At 42.8% G+C, this 13,511-nt stretch overlaps 1 protein-coding gene across 4 annotated transcripts in view; it reads right to left on the bottom strand.

The window, feature by feature from the left end:
• NIPBL (NIPBL cohesin loading factor) overlaps positions 1-13,511 on the bottom strand; it is a 144,737-nt gene that overhangs the window by 25,687 nt on the left and 105,539 nt on the right. For all 4 annotated transcript variants that reach the window (XM_026649053.2, XM_026649056.2, XM_026649054.2 and 1 more), the window contains 2 exons: positions 8,882-8,935; positions 5,364-5,472 (listed from right to left, as the gene is read on the bottom strand). In XM_026649053.2, coding sequence (XP_026504838.1) covers positions 5,364-5,472; positions 8,882-8,935 — 163 coding nt within the window. The remainder of the gene's footprint in view (positions 1-5,363; positions 5,473-8,881; positions 8,936-13,511) is intronic.

The raw sequence follows: 13,511 nt of genomic DNA, 5'->3' as shown, positions 1-13,511 counted from the left end.
GAAAGTTGATGATTAATTTTGGAGATTTTTGCTACTGGATTTGAACTTCAGTAGATTGTGAGGTCCCTTGTAAACTTTCTAATTTCTGTACTTTGTAATCCCTTTGCACTATATAAATAGCTGCTTTGCTTCTAACTATGTTGAAGCAGTTCCGTCTGTCAAGTCTTAGAGAATGTGGATTGATCAGAGAGGAGGAAGGCAGGAACTACTCCCAGTTCAGCCATCTTATAGAATCATAGGACTGGAAAGGAACTCGAGAGGTCATCTAGTCCAGTCCCCTGCACTCATGGTAGGACTAAGTATTATCTAGACCCAGCCCTGACAGGTGTTTGTCCAACCTGCTCTTAAAAATGATGTAGATTCCACAACCTCCCTAGGCAACCTCCAATGATGGAGATTCCCTAGGCAATTTATTCCAGTGCTTAACCACCTCCCTTGCTGCAATTTAAGCCCATTGCTTCTTGTCATATCCTCAGAGGTTAAGAACAACAATTTTTCTCCCTCCTCCTTGTAACAACTGTTATGTCCTTACTCAGTCTTCTCTTTTCCAGACTAAACAAACCCAATTTTTTCAATCTTCCCTCACAGATCACATTTTCTAGACCTTTAATCAGTTTTGTTGCTCTTTTCTGGACTTTCTTCAGTTTGTCCACATCTTTCCTGAAATGTGGCGCCCAGAACTGGACACCGTATTCCAGTTGAGGCCTAATCAGCACAGAGTAGAGTAGAAGAATTACTTCTCATGTCTTGCCTACAACACTCCTGCTAATACATCCCAGAATGATGTTTATTTTTGCAACAATGTTACACTGTTGACTCATATTTAGCTTGTGGTCCACTATGACCCCCAGATCCTTTTCCGCAGTACTCCTTCCTAGGCAGTCATTTCCCATTTTGTATGTGTGCAACTGATTGTTCCTTCCTAAGTGGAGTACTTTGCATTTGTCCTTATTGAATTTCATCTTATTTACTTCAGACGATTTCTCCAGTTTGTCCAGATCATTTTGAATTAGAATCCTATCTTCCAAAGCACTTGCAACCCCTCCCAGCTTGGTATTGTGCGCAAACTTTATAAGTATACTCTCGAAGCCTTTATCTAAATCACCGACGAAGATATTGAACAGAACCGGACCCCACTCGTTATGCCCTTCCACAATGCACCCACCTTATAGTAGCTCCATCTAGCTTGCATTTCCCTAGTATTTTTATGAGAAGGTCATGTGCGACAGTATCAAAACCTTTACTAACGTCAAGATATACCATGTCTACCGCTTCCCCCTATCCACAAGGTTTGTTACCCTTTCAAAGAAAGCTATCAGGTTGGTTTGACATGATTTGTTCTTGACAAATCCATGCTGACTGTTACTTACTATCTTCTAGATGTTTGCATATTGATTGCTTAATTATTTGCTCCATTATCTTTCTGGGTACAGAAGTTAAGCTGATTGGTCTGTAATTCCCCAGGTTGTCCTTATTTCCCTTTTTATAGATTGGTACTATATTTGTCCTTTTCCAGTCTTCTGGACTCTCTCCTGTCTTCCATGACTTTTCAAAGATAATTGCTAATGGCTCAGATATCTAATCAGTCAGCTCCTTGAGTATTCTAGGATACATTTCATCAGGCCCTGGTGACGTGAAGAAATCTAACTTATCTAAGTAATTTTTAACTTGTTCTTTCCCTGTTTTAGCTTCTGATCCTACCTCATTTTCACTGGCATTTACTATGTTAGATGTCCAATCACCATCAAATCACCATCAACCTTCTTGGTGAAAACCGAAACAAAGAAGTCATTAAACACCTCTGCCATTGCCACATGTTCTGTTATTGGTTCCCCCCCCCACACACACACACACCATTGATTACCCTGTCCTTGGTCTTCCTCTTGCTTCTAATATATTTGAAGAATGTTTTCTTGTTACCTTTTATGTCTCTAGCTAGTTTGATCTCGTTTTGTGCCTTGGCTTTTCTAATATTGTCCCTACATACTTGTTTTGTTTATATTCATCCTTTGTAATTTGACCTAGTTTCCACTTTTTGTAGGACTCTTTTTTGATTTTTAGATCATTGAAGATCTCCTGGTTAAGCCAGGGTGGTCTCTTGTCATACTTCCTATCTTTCCTATGCAGTGGGATAGTTTGCTCTTGTGCCCTTAATAATATCTCTTTGAAAAACTGCCAACTGTCTTAAATTGTTTTTCCCATTAACTTGCTTCTCATGGGATCTTACCTTCCAACTCCCTGAGTTTGCTAAAAACTGCCTTCTTTAAATCCATTGTCTTTATTTTGCTGTTCTCCCTCCCATCATTCCTTTGAATCATGAACTCTACCATTTCATGATCACTTCCCCCAAGCTACCTTCCACTTTCAAATTCTCAACCAGTTCCTCCCTATTTGTCAAAATCAAATCTAGAACAGCCTCTCCCCTAGTAGCTTTCTCCACCTTCTGAAATAAAAAAATGTCTCCAATATATTCCAAGAATTTGTTGGATAATCTGTGCCCTGCGGTGTTATTTTCCCAACAGATGTTTGAATAGTTAAAGTCCCCCATCACCACCAAGTCCTGTGCTTTGGATGATTTTGTTAGTTGTTTAAAAAAAACCTCATCCATCTCTTCTTCCTTGTTAGGTGGTCTGCAGTAGACCCCTATGATGACATTTATCGTTACCCAGAGACTTTCAACAAGTCTGTCTCCTGTTTCCATCTCAACCTCAGTCCAAGTGTATAAATTTTTAATATATAAGGCAACACCTCCTCCCTCCCCCCCCCCCCGCCTATCCTTCCTGAGCAAGCTGTACCATTCTATACCAATATTCCAGTCATGCGTATTATCCCATCAAGTCTCTGTGATGCCAACTATGTCATAGTTGTGTTTATTTACTAGCATTTCAAGCTCTTCCTGCTTATTCCCCATACTTCTCGAATTAGTTTACAGACATCTAAGATACTGATTTGATTTCTCCCCCAAGTTCTGTCTTGTGGAGCTATACATAAAAACTTTCATTCAAGGCTCTCAAAGCACTTTGCAAACACTATGTCCGACAGTCTACTTGTGAGGTTTACCTTTCCTCACCAAGACAGCAACATCACGATCTTCTGTATAGGAAAAGAAGGGGGAAGGTGGGTGTGTGACAGGAAAACTGGAAAACATTTTGTGATTTATATGACATACGTTCTAACCTAAACTTTGACACATATTATGTGACCTTGAGCAAACAGCTTAATCTCTCTGCCCCTATGTTTTCGCATCTGTTAAGTATAGATAACAAAACATACCTAATTAATAGGTTGTGACACAAAATTACTGTTTGTAATGTACAATGAGATTATTGGATCAAAGGCATTGTTATAAAAGGAAAGTATTATTACATTTGTATAAATACAAAGCATCTGTCTCCCTTCCCTTCATAATCATAATAATTCCTTCATACAACATTTAGAATTATGCAAACCTTTCAGCCCTTTCCTATCTGGCTATTTACAGCTGTGAAAATCTTACCCCATACGCCTGATTCCGGTTTCCACTAAGGCTCTTTCATATTGCTTTGGCAGTATAAGTGGCCCTTAAAGCAACCAAAGTAGTGTAAATTTCCAGAATAGTGTACAGGGGTCTCAATGCTATGAGAATCTGGCCCTATGTAGCCTTTGTGATTATGCTATGCATACTTTGCTGTGTAAACCACAGTGGATATAGTTTACAATGTCTGCAAGCTGAAAGGGGCTATGGGAAAACCAAAGCATTAATTAAATTAACATATTAACTAGCTGTGGATTTTAAAGATGTACCTTTCTTATCTGGACAGGGTTGTGGGACACAGAGGCAGAGTTAAAGTTACTTGTATAGCTTGTAGGTTGCTGTATTTCCATATGTTCAATGTCTGTGAGGAAATGCTTTTAAGAACTATAAAGTTCTACTAAGGATTTTCCCCATCCCTTTAAGCTATTGATATGTATTTACAACCTTACATCCAGTTTAACCAAGTTTCCTGACTAGGAATAATAGTACTATTACTAATAACAAATATAGCGCTTTATATAATCAAAAACCTTTAGTAACATTATTCAACACTCAGAGAGATTAAGTAACATTAAAATCCCCATTTTAGATAAAGGGAAATGAAGTACAGGGAGATTATGTAATTTGTCCAAGATCACACAGCAAGTCAAAGTTGGGAATAGAACCCAAGAGGCACTGACTCAATCCAATAGACCAGGCTATCACTTAATGAGAGATAAAACAACCTAAATGAAGTATGTGCAGCAACATCTACAGCTAGTCTGTAAATAATCCAAACATTCCCTATTACTCTAACAAAGCAAAGCTTCTAACTATTTCAAGTTGTATCAAAAGCTCGCAGTTGGACTTGAATATACATATTAGGTAATTTTGTCACAAGCTATACCCTTCATGAAAAAATATAAGAAATGAAATTTATAATTTTAAAATACTTTTAAAGATAAAGCCTAGTATTTAAAGAGTATATCTACAATATATGTCAAACAGAAATGCACACAAAAATTACTTAACCTCTCTTTCACACAAAATGTGAAACTCCAGGTTACCATTTTTCCCAAATGGGAGTTATCTACTCAAAGATTTAGGAGCTCTAAAAGGCCACAAGAGCAAAGACATTTCTTAAAAATCAGGTATTCCGCTTGGTAAAAAGATGCTAAAAATGGATTTATTATCACAACCATGTGTGGATGAAAAAATAACCTGTGGTAATTTATACTGTCCTGTACATCACAGATTCAGAATTTAAGACCAGAAGGTACCTTTAGATCATCTAGTCTGACCTCTGGTATATCACAGGTAATTAAATTTCTCCCAATTATTCCTATAATGAGCCTAATAAATTGTGTTTCACTAAAATATATCTTCCAGAAAGGCATCCAGTCTTGATTTGAAGACATCAGGAATTGGAGAAGCCACCTTTTCCCTTGATAGTTTGTTCAATCAGATAATCCCCCTTGCTATTAAAAAATTCTGCCTTATTTCTAATTTGAATTTATCCAGCTTAAACTTCCTGCCATGTTCTTGTTATGCCTTATAACAACATTCTATATTCACCAGTGTGATAGAACCAGAAAACAATAGCATCAGAACAATTTTAATGAAGGAACAAAAAATTTTTTCAAGCAGCATCCTTTTCAAGTGACAAGAGGAAGATTTACTGTAATAGTTAAAAGTCAATTTAATCATAACAAAGGAAGCTTTAATTTAAATGTCTTGAGACAAATCCTCATCTTATCCACTACTGTCCTTTTTTAAACAGAACTATAGATTTTTACAAACAGTGTATGATTTCATATATTTAATAACAAAAAATACATTAGTACTATTGGATTGTAAGTAATTACATTACCTGCTAGAGATTCCTCATATTTAAGAATGTGCTCAACCAGATTATCAACAAGCTGAGTACAGGCTTTCTTCACAGGTTTATACGAGGCATCTTCTTCTGACTTCAAAAGCTATTGCAGACAGAAAGACAGGAGATGATTAAGATTTAATATAAATTGCAATACACTGAATCGTTCCAATAATTTGTACTTCAATGTATGTTACATTTGTAACAATTATCATAGAAGAAGGATTTCATGATGCATATAAAGTTATCCAAGTTCTTCCTAAGAAGCCCTGAAAAGCACTTTGTGGAGGCAAAAAATTAAACTATTTAACAAAATAAATATTACATTTGAATGGGGGATATCTAGGACCAAAGCACTACAATTAAAAGAATTAAGGGGTAGGGCAGTAAGCATAGCTCATTCTCGAAGTTTAACAAGCGTAATAGTATCTCCCTCAGTCATAAGACAATGTTCAAAATGTTAACAGAGTCATGTTCCATTGTCTTTGTCTTTTCTCACTCCCCATTACTCATTATTCACTTCCTGATGCCTGAATTGGCTTTCTGTTGTCCACATGCCTTATGTGTGACTTGTAAAGGGGCTGTCCTGGTGCAATATTATAATCTGTTTTGATTTGTTTCTCCTTACCCCTTTTGGTAGCATAAGAACATAATGGCCATACTGGGTCAGACCAAAGGTCCATCTAGCCCAGTATCCTGTCTTCCAACAGTGGTCAATGCCAGGTGCCTCAGAGGAAATGAACAGAACAGGTGATCAACAAGTGATCCATCCCCTGTTGCCCATTCCCAGCTTCTGGCAAAGAGAGGCTACGGACACCATCCCTGCCCATCCTGGCTAATAGCCACTGATAGACCTATCCTCCATGAATTTATCTAGTTCTTTTTTGAACCCTGTTATAGTCTTGGCCTTCACAACATCCTCTGGCAAAGAGTTCAACAGATTGGCTGTGTGTTGTGTGAAGAAATACTTCCTTTTGTTTGTTTAAAACCTGCTGCCTATTAATTTCATTTCTTGTGTTATGAGAAGGAATAAACAACACTTCCTTAAATTTTAAGAATGAGACTCTGTCTCATGGCCCTCATTAGTGATTACACCAACCACCTCCAATTGCATTCATAATCACATAACTGCTGCAGTTGCTACAGAGATGTTTTCTGTATGGAAAAAGTAATATTATGAAAGTATCAAGACCAAGATTTGGAAAAAATGGGCCGTCTAACTTTGGGCTCCAAGTTTATATTTCAGCACCTAAACAACTGGCCTGATTTTAAAAAATGTCAAATATTCAGCTCCCATTAGTGTCACTGAAGCGGAGAGGTGCTCAGCACTTTTGAAAATCAGTTCAATTGTTCAGGCACCAAAATATGGACATGGAGCTCAATTTTAGGCACCCATTTTTGAAAGTCTTGGTTTTAATGTATATCAAGGTGTCTTTTAATGCAGGTGAAAATACAGAGGAGAATGCAGAACCATGTGACCAGCCAGCTCTCTGGGGATTTCAGATGGTCCATGTATACTGCAGTAAGACCCCATGCAGTAACAGAAGAAATGCAGTCACTGGCTATCACTCTCAACAAATACAAGAAATAAAGGGAGTAGTTACAGGCTGGGATTTTCAAAGGGCCATAAGAAGTTAGGCACCCAAATTCCACTGAAATTAAAATGGGGTCTGGGCACCTAACCTGCTTAGGTGACTTTGAAAAATCCCAGCCACTGTCTTGAAAATGGGCAAAAAAAGATGACCTCAAGAACTAATAACTAGTCAGCTCAATATTGAGTAAATATAACAATAAATAAAGCCAGCATCTGGACAGGACAATGAAAAACGCTCTTGCTCGGGCAGTACCATCAGAAATGGACTGAACTGTTCTTCCTCTATACCCAATTCAGAGCGTCTGCTCAAGGGTGCCCTAGAGGGGAAAAAGAGGTGAAGCCTCCCTTTCGAAATAGGTGGGTTCTATAGGTGGGTATGGGGCCAGGTTCTCCAACAGGGCCAGCAGAACAGATCCAACGGGTGCTGCCGAGGGCCCCATGGTGTGGGAAACCAGTGGCTCCTCTGCTGTTGTGGAGGAGGGTAATGCCATGATGCCAGTGGTCTTTTGGGATACTCGTAGTGGTGGTAGGGAATCTGCAGCACTCGTGCTCCATCCGAATCCTCCGAGGATACCGGTTCCAATGGCATTACCATTGGAGCCGGTGGAAGCGTGTAAACCATAGGAAGATGTGTTGAAACGTCTTGACTGTGGTATGTCCTGAGTGGGAGATCTGGCCTCCCTAGATGTGGATGGTAGTGGAAGGCCACTAGAGTACACAGTTCATGTGGCTCTGGTGCTTTCTCCAATCTTCCCGATGTTAATGATACTCATTCCATAGCCAGAACCGGTGCCCGAGTGGAGACTTTCCTGAAACTGAAGAATCTGGTCTTAAGGGAGGCCGACGTTGACGGTGTGTGCAGCTTGGTATGTCATACTGGCGGATCTGCTGGTTTGTGAGGTTTTTTGGTCATGCTTGTGCGTGTTGGAGCACGCTGCCTCCCCGTGGTTGGAACTCTTGGAAAGCGCATCGCCATTCTTTGGTTTGGAGGAAGACTTACTGCCATGCTTATGTGCATGCTTCCTTACCTCCCACCTAGGCCCTGGCACGGGGTCCCTAGTGGCAGTACCACCGGAGCTGGACGTGCACTCCTGGCTGTCTCAAACTGATGTTGGGGGGGTGGGATTCCCTCGGCCCATGGTCTGCCTGAGGCCTCGTGGCGACTTCCATGAGCTACTTCTTAAGGTGGAGAGCCCGGCCTTCTTAGGTACGGCTTGGGAAAGACTGGCAGATATTACATTAATGGGCAGGATATTACAGGGCAGGAGGCACAGATTTTAAATCCTGGTGTCTTTGGCACTGTCCAGTACCCATGTGTGGGTACTTGGGTGAGGAATAATAGTAAACAGATTCCCCCTAAGTCTCAGTTCTACTATAAATATTACTAAAAGTTAAAACTATGTTAAAACAGTAAAAACAGCAAACACTACAAGAAAAAAACTAACTATATACTATTCCAAACTTTTTAATGTGCATCATACACAAGAGGACACTAGTAGCTCCGACTTGGACCATGAAGCAGTAAGAAGGAACCGGAGACGCGGTTGATCCGCTCAGCCCTTTATCACCTCGGACGAAACGATGAGGCAAGGACGCATGCCCGGACCCGAAAGGAAAGTACTACTTTCAAATTCTCCAGCTTTGGACGCATGGCATGGATGTGTAAACCCTCAGTGGAATACAATAGGGACCATTACTCGAAGAAGAACTAGTTTTAGGTACAAAAGCAGTGGCAGAGGAAGGATACAACTGTTAATTGTAACAAAAAAGTCAAGAGAACGTTAGATTTTCAATTTGGATAACAGTGTAAAGAACTATTCTAGAAGTTTGTGGAGTTACATTTTAGCCCTAGGTTCCATGAAACATGTTAAGATTCTTTTGACATTTGTGAAATGAGTCTTTCAAAACTATTACTTACATTTTGAAGAAGTTGTTCAAACCAATCATATCCTGTATCTCTACAAGCTGCAACCTAAGAAAGAATATTTGGAATAGATTTATATAAAGAAATCTGAAGAAAAATGTAATTGAAGTATTTCAATACAGGTTTAAATTTGAACTATGATAAGTATTTTTCCTTTACTAAAATTATTTTAAATGGTAAGAGAGCAGCAACAGGAACTATGTCTTCTGTATGTGATGTTTTTTCAGATTTTAGATGCTACTACAACCTAAATTAAATAAATCTAAAGTTTTTACTTCAGTTGTAGGGTCACTGTCAGATCAAATTTGACCTACATTTTAAGTTTTGTGAAAACTAGTTTTTGCAAAGCTTAACAGCTAATAAAATATATGACATATTTCAACTGCCCGAAAATGCATTTTTTAAACAGGCCCTATAGGATTTGCCATCATTCCAGGACTGTTAGCTCATGAGAACCTGAAGGTAAAATTGACTAGACTAAAGAAAATGTAACCAATTAGTCTCTTTTTATTGTCCAAGATCAAAGTAATGCATAAACTACTGTTTAGTATAAATGCTGAAAAGTAGATTTATCAGTTTTAAGGTGTTAATAGTAAGATAAACAAATACATTTATTTTTAATTGATCATGATTTTTAAACAGTATCCTTTAAAACAATACATTTTACATAAGGGCATCGGACTAGATGTGACCTCCTGCATCACTGAGTCAATCCTGTGCTATTGCAGGCAACCCTGTCATACAATCCCATTCATACACTGATCAAGCTCCATCTTAAAACTAGTTAGGTTGTTTGCCGCCACTACTCCTTTTGGAAAACTGTTTCAGAACCTCACTCCTTTCATGGTTAAACATCTTTTAATTTGCAGACTAAATTTATTTATAGCCAGTTTACATCCATTTGTTCTTATGAAAATATTGTACTATAGCTTAAATAGCTCTTCTCCCTCCCTGATGTTTACTCTCCTGATGTACTGATAGGGAGCAATCTTATCCATTCTCTGCTTTCATTTTGCTAGACTAAATGACCCAAACTCTTTTAGTCTCCTCTCATAAGAATGGCTCTCCTTACCCATGCTCCTCCTACTAGCACTTCTCTTCACCTGTTCTAGTTTTTATTCATCATTCTTGAATATGGGTGACCACAACTGTACACAGTATTTCAGGTGAGATCTTACCATTGCCTTGTAAAATGACATTAACACCTCCTTATCTTACTCCTGAGGGCATTCTTCACCAAAAAATTAAAAATTCTGCAAGTTTTATTTGTCAATAAATAAATGCAGAGGCTCCAGCATGGCAGGGGGGAGCATAGGCTAATGGCTGCACAAAGGTGAGAGATCATGCTGCATCACCCCACCCCCACCCCGGGACACGGACTCAGCGGTGAGGGGGCATCCAACCCTGACATAGCACAAGGCCTGGGCCTGCTCCAGAAACACCTTGGGGTCCTACCCTTCTGCACCAGGTGTGGGGCAGGCAGGCTCAACCAAGCAGGATTCAAGTGTGAAGGGGCTTGGTGTGAGCTGAGAGGGTTCTGTGTGGGACAATCTGGATGCAGGCAGCTCAGTAGGGGGGCTAGGTGTTGGGGGATCTGGATACACTGAGGCTCGTTGGGGGGATTCCAGGTGCAGGGGCAAGGGGACTCTGCAAGGACTTCCAGGTGAAGGTGGTTGCGGCTCAGCAGAGGGATCTGGGAGTGGGGGTCTCAGCGGGGGAGACTAGGTGCTGTGGGAGTGAGGCTTGGTGGGGTGGGAGTCTGGGTGCAGCAGGTTGGGGCAGCTCTATGGTTATTGCTGCCCCAAGCACGGAAGTCAGGCGGCTTTCTGCGGCACGCCTGCGGGCGGTCCGCTGGCCACGCGGATTCGGCGGCATGCCTGGGGGACGTCCGCCGATGCCGTGCCTTCAGCGTCCCCACCACCGAATTACCGCCAAAGCCGCGGGACTGGCGGACCTCACGCAGGCATGCCGCTGAAGGCAGCCTGACGGCCGCCCTAACAGCAACCAGCAGGCTGCCCGCCGCGGCTTGCCGCCCCAGGTAACCATTTTTTCTTCTTCAAGGGCTTGCTCATGTCAATTCCATTCTAGGTGACTTACAAGCAATATCCCTGGAGGTGGGCTCAGAGTTCAGAGTCATGCAGCTTGCAATACTGCTCTACCAAAGCCAGTGTCATCTCAGGCTTGCTGGGTAAGCACGTAGTGAGATGTGAATATGTGAATGGATGACCAGGTGGCAGTCCTGCAAATATCTGGAATTGGCACATGGGCCAGGAAGGCCGCTGCCGAGGCTTGCGCCCTAGTTAGTGGGCAGTTACAATCGCAGGTGGAGGCACTTTTGCCTGATCACGGCAAAACCGGATGAAGGCGGTGATCCATGATAAAATTATCTGGGTGGACACTGGATGACCTTTCATCCTATCCGCCACCAAGATGAATCACTGCATCGACTTACAGAACGGTTTGGTCCTTACGATATAGAAGGCTAGTGCTCTCCTGACATCCAGGGAGTGAAACACACGCTCCTCCTCAGACTTATGAGGCTTTCAGAAGAAGACTGGCAAGAATATGACCTGGCTCATGTGAAACTGCAAAACCACGTTGGGCAGGAAAGCTGGGTGCAGCTGCAGCTGGACTTTGTCCTTGAAAAACACCAGATAGGGAGGCTCCAAGGTAAATGCCCTAATCTCAGAGACCCTTCGTGCAGACGTTACCACCACCAGGAATGACACCTTCCAGGAGACAAGAAGAAGGGAACAGGAAGCCAACTGCTCGAAGGGAGCTCTCATGAGCACTAGATTCAGGTCCCACAGAGGTCTCAGACATGGGGATAGAGTCGCTCCAGACCTTTCAAGAACCGGACCGTCATGTCATAAGTGAAAACGTACCCTAGAATGGGGGGGTGAAAGGCTGATATGGTGGCCAAGTGGATCTTAATCGATGAAAGGGAAAAGCCCTGGAGTTTGAGATGCAGAAGATAGTCCAGGATCGACAACAGCGATGCCTGTTCAGGCCTAACCCCTTGGGTCGAGGCCCAGCACCTTAGCCAGGTAGGCTGCTCTGGTGGAGGGCTTTTTACTCCCCAGTAGGACCTGCTGGACATGGGCCAAGCACTCCTGCTCATTCAACCATGCAGCAATTAAACTGTCAGGTGCAACACTGCTAGACTCAGGTTCAGGAGACTGCCATGGTTCTGGGATAGGAGATCTGGCCAAAGAGACAGCTTCAGTGGGGCCGTCACCGACAGGTCCGGCAGCATGCCGAACCAGTGTTGGCGAGGCCAAACCGGGGCTATCAGGATCACTTTGGCCCTGTCGTGCTTGATCTTCATGAGGACTTTGTGGATCAATGGCACTGGTGGGAAGGCGTACATTAGAGCCCCCGAACATGGGAGTAAGAAGGCATCTGACAAGGAGCCCCTACTGATCCCCCAAAATGAGCAGAGCATGTGGCATTTCCTGTTCTGACAAGTCGCAAAGAAGTCCACTTGTGGAGATCCCACTTTTGGAAGATCACGCTGACCACCTTGGGGTGGAGCGACCATTAGTGGCGAGATGAGAAGGTTCTGCTGAGGCAATCTGTTAATACGTTCCTGCTCCTGAGGAGGTGCGCTGTCACGAGATGAACGGCAAGCTGCACACAAGTCCCAGAGCCAGACAACTTCCTGGCAAAGGGCTGACGACCTGGCTCCGCCCTGCTGGTTGATATAGAACATTGTGACGGTGTTGTCCATCAGGACTTGAACCACTTGCCCTTCAAGTGGGACCAAAAAAACTGACAGGCCAAGTGAACTGCTCTGAGCTCCCTGACATTTTGTGGAGGGAGCGGTCGACCCGCAACCAGCGGCCTTGTGTCCTGAGCTCGCCCAGGTGGACTCCCCAGCCCAGGTCTGAGGCGTTGGAAACCAGGGTCAGCGACGGGGACGGAACTCCCTCCAACACTGATCTGGGATCCAAGCACCATGCCAGTGACGACCGGATGTGGTCCAGCACTTTGACTACCAGGTCTAGGTCATGCCTGTTGGGGATGTAGATCAATGCCTGCCATGCCTGCAGCGGCCGGAGCTAGAGCCAGGTATGACGGACCACGTAAGTACAGGATGCCATGTGGCCTAACAACCTTAGGCAAGTGCGGGTGGTAGTGAGCGGGTGGCCCCTTACATGGGAGATCACATCCGACATAGCTTAGAAACAAGCCTCTGGAAGGAAGACTCTGGACGGCATAGAGTCAAGGACCGCCCCTATAAACTTTGTTCATTGCACTGGTATGAGGGTCGATTTCTTTTTGTTTACTAACAGGCCCACAGGTGGAACACACCAGATCAAGACTGCTCTGCACTTGATCCCGTGACCTGCCCTTGATGAACCAATCATCGAGATAAGGACAGACCTGCACTCACCAACATTTCAGGTAAGCAGCTACCAGGGCCATGCATTTTGTAAATACCCACGGGGCCGAGGAGAAGCCAAAGGGTAGCACCATGAATTGGAAGTGACGCTGGTCCACCATAAAATGGAGGAACCATCTGTGTCCTTGGAAGATGGAAATAATAAAATAAGCGTCTTTCAAGTCGAGAGCAGCACCCCAGTCTCCTGGATCCAGGGAGGGGATAATGGAGGTCAGAGAA

This window comes from Terrapene carolina, unplaced genomic scaffold (assembly GCF_002925995.2).
Source record: "Terrapene carolina triunguis isolate 2854851 unplaced genomic scaffold, T_m_triunguis-2.0 Scaffold69, whole genome shotgun sequence".
NCBI classification, from domain to species: domain Eukaryota; kingdom Metazoa; phylum Chordata; order Testudines; family Emydidae; genus Terrapene; species Terrapene triunguis.
The sequence above is the reverse complement of the archived record's forward strand: the minus strand, read 5'-3'. Positions and strand labels throughout refer to the sequence as shown.